This window comes from Alosa pseudoharengus, unplaced genomic scaffold (genome assembly GCF_046254945.1).
Source record: "Alosa pseudoharengus isolate Yale_2024_CS ecotype anadromous, Long Island Sound unplaced genomic scaffold, YU_APseudo_1.1 YU_APseudo_1.1_scf_9, whole genome shotgun sequence".
In the NCBI taxonomy this organism is placed as follows: Eukaryota; Metazoa; Chordata; class Actinopteri; order Clupeiformes; family Clupeidae; genus Alosa; species Alosa pseudoharengus.
Genome location: NW_027468881.1, coordinates 1,974,003 through 1,987,264, shown reverse-complemented (window position 1 = coordinate 1,987,264; position 13,262 = coordinate 1,974,003). Strand labels below are relative to the sequence as shown.

The 13,262-nt window shown below is 40.8% G+C and overlaps 1 protein-coding gene across 3 annotated transcripts in view; it reads right to left on the bottom strand.

The window, feature by feature from the left end:
* The window catches only part of LOC143114389 (interleukin-17 receptor E), an 81,135-nt gene extending 77,548 nt beyond the window's left edge, over positions 1-3,587 (bottom strand). For 2 of the 3 annotated variants that reach the window (XR_012984909.1, XM_076275963.1), the window contains exons 1-2: positions 3,406-3,587; positions 2,735-2,750 (exon numbers count right to left, since the gene is read on the bottom strand). Coding sequence is in view for 1 of the 3 variants with exons in the window: in XM_076275963.1 (XP_076132078.1) it covers positions 2,735-2,750; positions 3,406-3,504 (115 nt within the window). In the remaining 2 variants the exon portion in view is untranslated. Of the gene's footprint in view, positions 1-885; positions 1,078-2,734; positions 2,751-3,405 lie in introns of all 3 variants that reach the window. The other variant, XM_076275965.1, reaches the window with a different exon arrangement.
* Between the last annotated feature and the right edge of the window lie 9,675 nt (positions 3,588-13,262).

Below are 13,262 nucleotides of genomic sequence, written 5' to 3'. Positions count from 1 at the left end.
ATTTGCGGCCTAAAACTGGCCTCCATAGGCAACATAGAATGGGTGAATAGGGTAAAAAATAACTCCTTGATATTCTTATGAAACTTTACTAGTTGATTGTTTATGTAGAGACAATATTTTTTTGCATTACAAGTTTTCTGAAAATATATGTTTATGCATGTAATTTAACAATATCTCATTAATTATGCACTAATTTGCATACATTTCAATTACATACATCTGAATATTGGATAGTTAACATTGAATGTAGTCACGTTCAGGTTTGCCTTCAGAACTTTTTCTGAAGAATGGCTTGTTCAAGCACCAGTCCTATGTTATGCCGATTTCAGTCGTCCCTTTATCTTAGAGACGGATGCATGCCATGCAGGATTGGGGGCAGTTCTGTCACAGGAGAAGGATGGGTTATGGCGTAGGAACATGTCAAATTATAGTGCCATGAAACTCAAACTCCTTGCAGTCAAGTGGGCAATCACAGAAAAAAATGGCAAGTATCTCCTGGGCAACACGTTCACCGTGTACACTGACAACAATCCCCTCCAATACCTGCAGTCAGTGAAACTGGGCGCTCTGGAACAGTGCTGGGTTTCTCAACTTGCCCTCTTTATTACAACATCAAATATTGTCCTGGGACAGCTAATTGCAATGTCGATACCCTTTCTAGGCATCCCACAAGCCCCACTAACACTTTGCGATCTGTGTCACACGGCCTGGACGTCCCCCTGCCGCTTGCCATAGCCAACATGCAAGCCTCGAGTGGACCTATCCAAGACTCTTGGATTACAGAATCTTGTATGGTGGACACCATCCCTGGTTGAATCAAAAGAGACCTGAAAGTCCTGCAAGGGACTGATACCTGTGGTTTTGGTGACAGGGACGACCACATACCCTTTAAGACAAGTGGAGTGAACCAAGGGAAGTCCACAGTTGATAAAGCAGTGGTCCCAGATACAGGAAGTGGATGGGACCTTGTACAGAGCAATCCAGGCTCCTCCTTCCAGGGATCCAGTGCTGCAGGTTTTACTGCCAAAGGTGTTGCAAGTCGAAGTGCTCACTAGCCTACACAACAACCACGGCTATCTGGGGGTGGACAGGACCACAGATTTGATATGACAGAGGTGCTACTGGCCCCAGATGTGGCATGAGGTGCAAAAGTGGTGTTCTGAGTGTGAGCACTGTGTGCTTGCTAAAGCAAGACAACCCAAGCCAGAACCTTCTTGGGAAATATGTTAGCCACTAAGCCTTTGTAGATAATCTCCATTGACTTTACTCTCTTGGATTGGGCTAGCACAGGACAAGAGAATGTTCTCACAAATGTTTTCTCAAAGTTTACCCAGGCCTTTCCCGAGCTAACTCGCTGGTGTGTTTAATTTGGTTCCTTGGTTAACATAATGTAGGCTACGTTTTTTTGCACAAAATTGCGTCTGCTAATAAACTTAAACATAAACACAAACAAGTGATCATTGTGCTGGCTCAAACGCTAGTTGGTAACCAAGGCAGCATTATCAACAATCAACTTATCAACATTCCACAGCATTGCGATAAACAGCTGAAAAAACTAACGATTTTAGCTCTAAAACTCATTTAGTATTAATAATTGATTTCATATTTATTTATTTTGTAAGTGACCATGGTATAAACGGGATAATGCCCTTTGATGCGTCCTTTATCAGAAATAAATGGACTTCGCGGAAGCAACCGTCCTCCGCTTCGCGTCGGACAGTTCACGCCTCCGCGTCGTCCATTTATTTCTGATAATGGACACCTCGTCGGTAGCCTAGAAATCTAGACGCACCCTAGCGGCGGCAAATTAATTTGCTCAGCTTGTACGTCTAGTATCGAACCATAGGAATTTCTATTGACTTAACACCGTGGATGACGGCCAATCACAGCGCTCTATTTCGTTAGAGAGTCTTAAGGCGGGCTTAACAGGATAACGACATCCTGCGACGGTGAACAACAAGGAAGGTGGCTATGGCAAACGAAGAGCGGTTGTTTGAATCGGCGTTGGCGTCAACTTTGGAGGAGTTGGACTTGTGCTTTTCTTTGAAAGTAGATCAACACAATGCACTTAAGTCATTCCTTTCGAAGAAGGATGTATTTGCCGTTTTGCCGACCGGATACGGATATGGTCGTAGCGCTGGCCTATTGCATGCCTAGGCAGTTTGAAAGACAATTCTCTGCCCGCCCCTTGGATTAAGCGAGGTGAATGATTCGATGCCAGACTATACATGTCAATGATATAGGATGGCCCGCCAGGCTACCTCGTCGGGCATTATGCCTTACTTATTGTATGGTCCCTCATGAACGGAATTCCACAAAACTTGGCATGCATTGAGAGGGTGTCATAATGATCCTACACTTCAAATTCTGTTTTGAATGCAGTTTTGGACCTGTCAGCCAAAGATACCTGCTTCACTGCACGGCGGTCATAATAAATACAGTATTCAGAAATACAATGTACAATTTTCTTCTTACAGTTATACTTTTTCTGTTGTGATATGAAACTATACTTCAATGTATTTATGATATATGTTTATTCTGATTACTTCTGACTGTAGAATGGGATACAAACAGTCAGGCAAAACTTAATTCATTAACAAATACTGTGATATAATGTGAAACCGTTAAAAAATACCCTACAAATTTTTGCCCAAGTGCCTTTGCAGCTTTCCCGCTTGGCAATCAAGAAGAAGAAGAACAACAACAAAAAGTTTGGCCCCCCAATTAAACTTACCAGGATCTTCCGCATTCTGTGTGGGATAGAAAAAAATAAAAATTATTTGACCTTCTGGTCCTATTTTCATGTAGGCTAAAGTTAACATGACTGAAATCCTGAAGGTCAGTGATTGCAAAGTTTCATTTTGATAAAAACAGTCAATTTGATAAAAACAAAACAAAAATCCATGTGCCAACCACACCACACACACATATTGTATTCATTCTCAGCCACAGTAACAAAGGTTCCGATGCCAACCCATGTAATGTAATGTCTGTGTAATGTTACAGATGTAAAACTGCTATGCAAACATAGAGTGTAGATGAGCAGGAAAGTTTCTGCTTTGTTATCGCTTGATGTCGGTTTCCTGCGCTGTGCACTGTCTCGAGCATCCTGTCTTATGTTTCTGGACCAAGGCCAACTTGCTTATCTCTATACACAGTTCTTCTCAATCATGTAATGTCAACACAAGTAACGTTAGCGTCTAAGCTATAGCCTGTTCCAAGTAATGTTAGTTGTAGCGCATGGCAGTGCCGTCGAAGCCTACGCATAGCCTATTTAAAGTTGCACGCATTACATTTTCAGTTAAGGGAGCTAGTAGGCTACAGTGCGCTCGTGTTTTTAGCCTACGTTTCCTGATGCTCTATTAAAGGCTGCCGGCTGACAACAAAGTGAGGCAGTCAACTTACCGTAGTGAAGTCGACGTGGAGAAGTTGGATTTCTTTTATGACATTCAGTAGACTTAAATATACCATAAATGTGGCACGTGTCAGGATTGAACCAGTCATGGCGAGGAAAAAGTGGGCAATAATCTCCAACGGTATGAATAACTGGTTACCGGTGCTGTGCGCCTTGTGGTTTCTCCACCTACTGGTTTTCTTTGCGCGTGAACGCGCTGTGCTCATAACGTACCGCAGGAGTTGTCCTCACAATCAAGTTTTAGACAGATTTGAAGTCGCTTTTCATACGCCATGAGCACTAAATTACAGCCACTCGGTCAAAAGACATGTAAAAAATATAGCCGCAAGTGGCAATGGCGTGGTGCGGCCGACCCGTGACATTTCGGAATCCAACAAAGCACTGACATGTGGTAGTTGTACTTGTAATTTATTTATTTGAACAGGGTCAGTGCACAAAAAAACATTATAAATGTCTTGTGCCAGGTTGTAGCAAATTGCTAGTTTCCGCCCGTAGTCCCAGGTAGATGGCACAATAAAATACAAAGTATTTACAGTATAGCCTACAATACAGATACATAAAGTCATAAAAATATACAGACAAATGTAGCCATAAAATTTAGCACATCAATTCACTGGTGGAAGCAAGTCTGCTTTGTTAACAATCAATGCTTTGCTAAGCGTGAGAATGAGTTTAAGTTAGTGCATGCAATTAGCTCTGTAGGAAGAGTATTTCTAGCCACAAAGGAGAATGATGTCCTCCCAAATGCAGTTTTGCAATGTGCGTTTGTGAAATGTACATATATATGTGTGTGCTATTTGTTTTTGCATGTTTTCTACATTGGAAGCACTTGCTCACTTCCTGTGTCTCACTTGGTGTGAAGTTTTACACCGATTGTAGTCACTAGGTGACACTACACTGTAAACCCCAACAGGTTCAATGAACTCAAAGTATTTGATGAAACTGATTACCTCCAAATATTTAGCTATGTTAAAAAATATTTTAAGTAATTTCTACTTAAAATGAGACTTTTTTTAATGCTCAAAATCTTTAAGGACAAGGATAAAATTAAAAAGAATAATGTGAGAAATAGATGTTTTAAGTTATTGTTACATTAGTCAGACAAGCTCTTAAGACTCCAAATCTTTGAGAAAATGAACAACATTAAAACAAATAATTTCAACAAACAAACATTTTAAGTAATTACTACTCTAAACTAGAAGTTATTCACACTCATTTTTTAGGAAGTTGATGAACTGAAACATAATAATTTGACAAACAAACATTTTAAGTAATCACTACTTAAATCATTGATAACTTCAATGAACCTGATCATTTTGAAACCATTGTTAAAACTAACAAAATTGACACTGGAAATGGAGTTGATGTTTTTAAGTTATCACTCCTAATAATATATTCATGTTATCACCAAGACTCATTCAGTTTCTCAGACCTTAACATTGTCACTTCAGTCTCTTATATTTTTAAGTTGACTTCACTCTATTGAAACACATCTTTTGACTGTTTAGGTTTACTATTTACCTCAAAATCAAAAATATTTTATTTGTATGATTCAAATTACTCAAAAGACAATTTCAATGCAGATTCCATTTATTTAAGAATTCCATTAGAATTCTAACATAACAACATCCCCAGCAATGCGGTTAATACAGAAAATCAAAGAAATAACAACCTTTTACCACATCAACAAAGGTAATAATACTCAAATAACAAAAAAATAGGCCAACATAAATAAAAGCGAAAAGCTCCATTGCTTGCTTGAGTATTAACATGCTGGCAGTACCAACCATGAGATTTGGAAAACAGACTGCTTACTCATCCATCATCAGGAATTTATTTTTAAGGCTAAGCAGCAGTCTAGGAGGTAACCGCTTCAGGACTTCCAAACCCATTATAATTTTTTGAATGAACTTAAATGTGTAGGACAATTGCTTTGGACAATCGAGATGAAGTGCACAAATTAAGGCAAATAGCAAAATTAACGTCTGTCAACTCTGATATGTCACACAACAATATCTCCGTCAAGAACTATAGAATGGATAGCAGGACCAAACTTCACAAGTGAGTCTGTATCACCCGAGACAGTGAGAATAGCTACAGCTGCATCCGAGAAGTCTGGCAGGTCAATTTCTTCTGCCTGAAGAACATGACAGTAATTAGTTAATGAGTAGAGTAGTCAATGAAAAACACTACATGTGTATTTAATATAATATGAAATACCAGTGAATGAAAAGTTCAGGTAAAATTCCCAAATATGTCATTTTTGGTGAATTACTGTAGTATGATTTAATTTCTATTCTGGTGGCTAGGAAGATGGTTGTGGTTGTTGTCTTTTGGCTGCAAGGTAGTATCAGAGGGGGCTGAATAGAAATAGAGATATATAGAGAAGACAAAGTAAAAAAAGAAGAAAGAGTGAAAGAGGACACACAATTTAATCAAAAACTTATATTCCAGGTCTTAAAAAATCCATCTTCCCACAGGAAGATGGGAAGGGCCTGCAGAGTAATTTTCCTTCTGCTGTTGACATTGACGTCTTCCTAGAAAGACAGGGGGATTATGGGGTAATGGGAAGACAAATCAGCAGAATATTAATCCTATGCATATATTAAATAAGACTATAGTACAAGATTAACTCTTTCACGCTCCTGATATGCAATCTCCTGCTCTGTCTTTCTATGAAATCGTGAGAGACGAATGTTCAGTGCATTAATAGACTGGAATGAGCAAATGCATGAGTGGTGTATGCATGGTAATGGGCTGACCCTTGAAAACTGACTGTGATTTAACTAATAATGGCAAAGTAACTGAGCCTGTGTCTCGGAAGAGGCGTCACATGACCTGCATAGCCAACACATTTTGAAAATGCCACATAAAATAAGTCTAAGGTGTCATCCCTTCTTTGATACAAAAACATCACTCAACCCTAGCCTTTGTGTATCCCTGTGGAGAGATGCAAAGGGATAACATTAGGCTAGGCTATTCTCATTGGTAAATAAATGCTTACAAAATATCACTATAACTTATAATAATATAGGCTACACGTTGGCTACATTGTGACACTAGGAAATGGAGGACAAGTAAGTTATCACTTACCATGGTGTGATGGTGGTTCCTTGCACAGAACTGAAAACATGTCACACAGCCATCTGGTCCTGAGGGGAAAAATATAAACAGTATTATTTCACTTTTTTGCACAAAAGTCAGTCAGACAGTCTCTTCATCTCTTTCTGTATAGGCAGGCCTATCGTCAGACGTTGCCATTGATCATGCTTAGGCTATTGTCAGTAAGTTCGGAGCTACAACTTGGCTTCCTATCTGTGTTAACAAAACTGGAATTGACGTTAATATAAGACATATGCTATTGCTGCAGGGTTATTCTTCAACTATGGTACTCTTTGCATGCATTTTTCCATTTCCATGCATCTTTTTGCATGGTTTAATTATCTACTATTTCTATAAACTTGCCTAGTATAAACTAGTGGCTGTAAAGATTTCATATATAATATAATATAATATAATATAATATATATATATATATATATACCGTAAAACTTCAAATAATCGCCGAGTCCCTAAGAGACGCCTGTCTCTTTTAAACGCCTGGCGTGGCTACAGGTTTGGGTTAAAGGCCGGTCTCCAGTAGAGGCCTGGTCTGTTTTTTAGTTTCGGGTTGTATTTAATGTTCTAAAACCCGTCAGATCGTCTGTTTAAAGATTCGCAATGACACGAAACCGTTACAGAAAGGAGGTTACAGCAGTGTGAATTAGATGTTGCACGTCGTTACAAGCCGTCGCAAAGCATTCACATGTCCGACTTCGTCATCGTTCAATTCATCCCTTGTGTTAATTTGCGGATAGGCCGATGGTAAGCTTGTTTTTATGCTGGCAACAAAACCAGAACGGTTCGCGAACGTCTTTATTCTAAATGCCATGGCGATAAAGAGAAAGAAGTCAGAAAAGGAATTTACCTTAGACTAGGGTATATCAGAGCCCGTCTACGGACATTCTCTGGCTATATAACCTACTGAAATAGGTTAATGATGTAAAGTCAAGTGCGCTTCTATGGGACTGGTGTGTGCGCGCACAGTTTTAATTGATGAGTCGGAGTGGCAAGTGCTGCGCATAGTTGCAGTGGAATGTGGCTGCCGCAGGGCATTATAAAACTTCTCACTCTTACACCTACTCATACACGGCAGTGAAATGGCGTATTTAGCTGTCTAAATTCGAATCATATGCTGGGGGAGAAATCGTCGGACATCTATGATTATTTTGTTATTCAGCACCCCTGGTCAAAAATATGTTCCCGTGCGCCTGGAAGTAGGCTATGATTTGAATGTAGACTGTTGTCAAATTTGGCAAATACAAAACGGGACAAACAGTATGGTTCATGCTCTCTCATGCTGTTTCATTCCTGCCGAAAAGGAGGGAGAATGAAACATTAAGCACGTTCCACTTTTGCATAAATAATTCCTAAACGGTTTAGGTCAGGGCTGATAATGCAACTGTATTTGACAAAGGACCGATATAGGCTATTTGCTAGTGACAAAATATGAGCTTTCAGTGTGATACGATCTCTTTGTAGATTACGTTTAAGTAAAACGTGTTTCATCTGTTCGGCTATCCCCGCTATTTGGATCTTACTGTATCTCACTCAATGAACAGCATCTCAACACTAAATGAATGATGATCCGTAATTGTCATCAGATAGCCTAGTCATATAGGTAGACATTCAGTGTGTTTGAAATAATGAATTCAATAATATTTTCCATCTTTGCAGAGGAAAAGTTTTGTGTAAAGGGAATTAAAGGCCTGTCTCATATAGACGCCTGTCTCTAATACTAGCCGGTGCAGTTTGGCGATTTGGGAAAATAAAAGCCCGGGCTATTATTTGGAGTTTTACGGTATATGATGAATAATACTGTATATATTTTTGACATTTCATTCCAAAAGTCTAACTGTCATTTCCAGTATAAGTATATAAGTATATATACTCTTTTGATCCCGTGAGGGAAATTTGGTCTCTGCATTTATCCCAATCCGTGAATTAGTGAAACACACTCAGTGCACAGTGAACACACAGTGAGGTGAAGCACACACTAATCCCGATGCAGTGAGCTGCCTGCTACAGCCATGCTCGGGGAGCAGTAAGGGGTTAGGTGCCTTGCTCAAGGGCACTTCAGCCATTCCTACTGTTTGGGGTTCGAACCAGCAACCCTCCGGTTACAAGTCCGAAGCCCTAACCAGTAGGCCACGACTGCCCAATCACACGTTTCCAAAACACAACAAAACGTGTGTTTTCAAGCAAAAATAACATCTACTGTTGGGCAATTCCATGGAAAATTGACTTTTTGTCACATCCATAACGCCAGTGAAATGCCTTGGCATTTGTATGATGTGAATGATAATTCATTTTTGTGCATTTTTTCTCATGTACATTCTTCAGCCAAAAATAGCAAATGCTCAAAATTCATGTAATCATGCACATCATACCATACCATCACATTTTATTGTCGTTATGGATGTTACAAAAAACGTAATGTTCCATGGAATTGCCCTGTTCCAAACGTATTTTATTAAATATTACACATATCAGCCAAAATAATAAATGTATTAATTTTCCAGAAATGCATGTTGTATTATTTTTACATGTTTAAGTTAAAATATGTGTTGTGATGGAAATTACAAAGTGTGGTGGAGATGACATAATGACATACATAGACAAATTTAAGATTCTTTAGTAGGCCTACTATGAAGCAAATAAACTGTTTTTAGGGCAATGTCATTTCCACCACGTCACCATGTCATTTCCACCACCAAAAACAAAAAAGTAGTAAATATTTAATTTATTATAATATATAAGGACAAGAAAAGTATCATAGTTGAAGAATTACCCTGCAGTGTTACTTTGCATTACATCTAGCAGCTAATGCGAACCATATAGCTTATGGCAGCTAGGTAGGCTAGGCCTACTAATAAAATGTTTAAAAGTGCGCTGCCTGTTTGTGTGCGTCATGTGTTTGATTTCCAACTTGCTTTGGTGTCTAACCTGCACGACCAAAGTAGGCCACACCAGAAACGGTTGATAAAGGATATTTGGTAATGCTACACCATACTGTTTGTCTGTCCAGTTTCCACTAAAGTAGTGCAACAACAAGCTAGATAGATAGATAGATAGATAGATAGATAGATAGATACTTTATTGATCCTCAAGGGGAAATTCAAGGGTCTCAGTAGCATACAGACATAACACACAACATGCACTTACAGCACAAATGGTAAACATAAGTATAAGTATAAACATATAACTAAACTCACTGTACAATAAAGACAGTAGAAGATAAGACAGATAAGAAAACTAACAAAACTAAATACTAAATACACTATATAAGTTAAATTAAGAAAGTCCAATGTGCTTGAGGGTGATCAAGCATAAGACGCTTGTAGTGACAGGGCCAGGACAGGTGAGGTGCTAAAGGGAGTGAGTGTCATGGTGAAGGTGCAAACAGTAGTCCAACCATAGTCCTTAGTTATGTGTACCTGGCAAGGTGCTCAAGAGAGTGAGTGTCATGGTGAAGGTGCAAAAAGTAGTCCAACATTAGTCCAACAGTGCAACAGTGCAAGAGTAAGGTCTAGAGACCAGCATAAATAATATAGACAAATAGGAGGGTAAAGTGTAATGTAGACAAGGTAAAATAAAAAAACTATTTCAGTGCAAGAACAGGTTGAGGTAATATGGTTATAGCCATTCATTCATTCATTCAGTATTGTATCAGAAGCCTGACCGCAGCCATTGATCATGTGTGCTAATATAGCATGAAAAACAGTGTAGCAGTAAAACAATAGTGAAAACATTAGGCTGTGTACAATAGTAAAACAGTAGTAAGCAGTAGTGGGCAGTCAGTACTCAAAAAACATGGACATGGAGAGGGTGGAGAGGCAGACAGACTAAGCAGAGAAGTCTATCTCTCCTCTTCCCTTAAGTGAGGCATTGAACAGTTCAATGGCCCTAGGAACAAATGACTTCCTCAGCCTTTCCGTTGTGCATGGCAGTGAGCGAAGTCTCCAGCTGATCAAGCTCTTTTGGTTTTTGATAGTGCTGTAGAGCGGATGACATTTATTGTCCAAGATGTGGATCAGTTTGTTTAGGGTCCTTTTGTCAGATATTGAAGTGATGCACTCAAGTTCAGCTCCCACTACAGAGCCAGCCTTCCTTACCAGCCTGTCAAGTCGCCCAGCATCCTTTTTTGTGCTTCCTCCCCAGCATACCACTGCATAGAAGAGGGCGCTGGCCACAACAGACTGATAGAACATCCTGAGGAGCTTGCTGCACACATTGAAGGACCGCAGCCTCCTCAGGAAGTACAGCCTGCTCTGTCCTTTCTTGTAGAGTGCATCAGTGTTGGCTGACCAGTCCAGTTTCTTGTCAAGGTGGAGACCCAGATACTTGTAGGTGCTTACCACCTCCACATTGACCCCATCAATGGAGACTGGTAGCAGAGCGGGCTTAGACCTTCGGAAATCCACCACCATCTCCTTGGTCTTTGAAGTGTTGAGTTGAAGGTGGTTGAGTTTGCACCACTGCACAAAGTCCTCCACCAGGCTCCTGTACTCCTCCTCTTGCTCGTCCCTGATACACCTCACAATTGCAGTATCATCAGAAAACTTCTGCATGTGGCATGACTCGGTGTTGTAGCAGAAGTCAGATGTGTACAGGGTGAACAGGACTGGAGAGAGCACAGTCCCCTGTGGCGCTCTGGTGCTGCTGATCACAGTGTCAGAGAGACAGTTCTTCAGTCTGACGAACTGTGGTCACTCGGTCAGGTAATCTGTAATCCAGGTTACCAGGTGAGCGTCCACACCCATCTGCAAGAGCTTGTCTCCCAGTCTGAGGGGTTGGATGGTGTTAAAAGCACTTGAGAAATCAAAGAACATGATTCTCACAGCACTTTTCCCCTTGTCTAGGTGAGAATGTGTCCTGTGTAGAAGATAAGTGATGGCATCGTCCACGCCCACTTTCTCCTGGTATGCAAACTGTAAAGGGTCTAGTGCATACATGGGCAACATCCGGCCCGCGGGCCACATCCGGCCCGTGGGCTTTCCCTGACCGGCCCGCATAAGGTCCGTGAAAGAACAATAGTCAAGAGCCTAGCATAGAGATAATGCACGCAAATCAATATCGTTGCTTTTATTTTGAAAGAGACTGCTATTTGTACGCCCATACATTTGTGCGTGGATGCATACGATGTAAACACCCTCACTGATGTGCTGGTGAATAGAATTTATGCTTCTGCGTCGACACAATGCAGTTGCCTTTAAGTCGGCGTAAACCTTTCAAAGTTTTGTGTCTCTTATGTCTGCGTCGCTCACCACCGCAAAGGTTGTCAGAACGAACTCCTGCTGTTTGTTGGCGATACGAAGTGTTAATTTCAAAACGTTACTGGCAGATAGATAGTTTACATTCGGATAACCCCGTCATTGTAACCAAAATATGTCTGAGTTTATTTGCAAAGCTTATGTTAGAGAACTAGTATGATGCTACTACCCACATGTTGCTTGAAGCAGCCGGCTCAACACACAGTTTTGTGCATAAAGTTAAAGCAAAAACATAGCCTACATTTTTAAAATAGTTTTCTTTGTGCATGTTGATTAACTAATGACAGCCTACTATTGTCTGCTCCACATTTTCATAGTCTAATTCTGCATAGAGTTAATCTAATGATGGTAATGATTTAATGATGAAATATTGCTGAGTGTTGATGAAATGGTGGCACAGGCCTATGGTTGTACTGACTCCTTCACATTTTCATGGCCTAGCCTAATTATATATATATTGTAGTACTTTTTTATATCAGTCTTTGAAAACTGAAAAAAAATGTCAATGTCAAAAAATAATTTTCGAGAATGAGGATTAAATACTGGACATAGATTAAATAGCCTATTGCTGTTTTTCCTTTATCTCCCTCACATTTTCATCTGTTCTTATGAGTAGTAAACAAAACCATATGATTTACTTAATGTTATACAAGAACAGAATAGAATTGGACAGAATTAAGTTCAGACTTGAGTTCGGTATTTTGGGTCCGGCCCTCCTCAACAGTCCCAGTTTGTCATGTGGCCCCTTGGGGAAATTAGTTGCCCACCCCTGGTCTAGTGCATGGCGTACCTGGGGTCTGAGCATACCTAAGACCAGCCGCTCCATTGTTTTCATCACATGTGATGTTAGAGCGACAGGCCTGAAGTCATTAAGCTCGCTGGGGTGTGGTTTCTTGGGAACGGGGGTGAGACATGATGTGTTGGAACTTGTCCGAGATGTAGACTCCAGTTGAAGATGTGCTTCAGTGGCTCCCCCAGTTCAGCAGCACAGGCCTTGAGCAGCCTTGGACACAGTCTGTCAGGCCCGGCTGCCTTACGAGGATGGAGTTTTTTTTAAAGATAACTTACTTGATCAGCTGTAATGATGGGGGGGATGAGGGGAGTGGAGGGGGAGGAGGAGGAGGGGTGCTTCTGTGAGGGTTGTCGTGTGGCTAGAGACTGATGGCCATTGGCTGAAGCCATTGTTGCCGCACTGCTCGTGGTCACCATGTGGGGGAGAGGTGCGATAGACTGATCTGCAGTGATGATGGAGGGGGGGAAGGGAGGGGAGGGGGGCAGCATCTGAGGTCTGTTTGAGGTCGTTGTCACCTCTTTGTTCGTGGTAGCCATGTGGGGGAGGGGTGCAATATCCAGTGATGGTGGGGGTGAGTGTTGCACTGGTAATGAGGTGGGGTGGGGGCTGGGGGATGGGCAATCGAACCTGTTGTAAAAGTGGTTCAGCTGGTTCGCTGTCTAGGTCTCCCTCCACAGAGCTG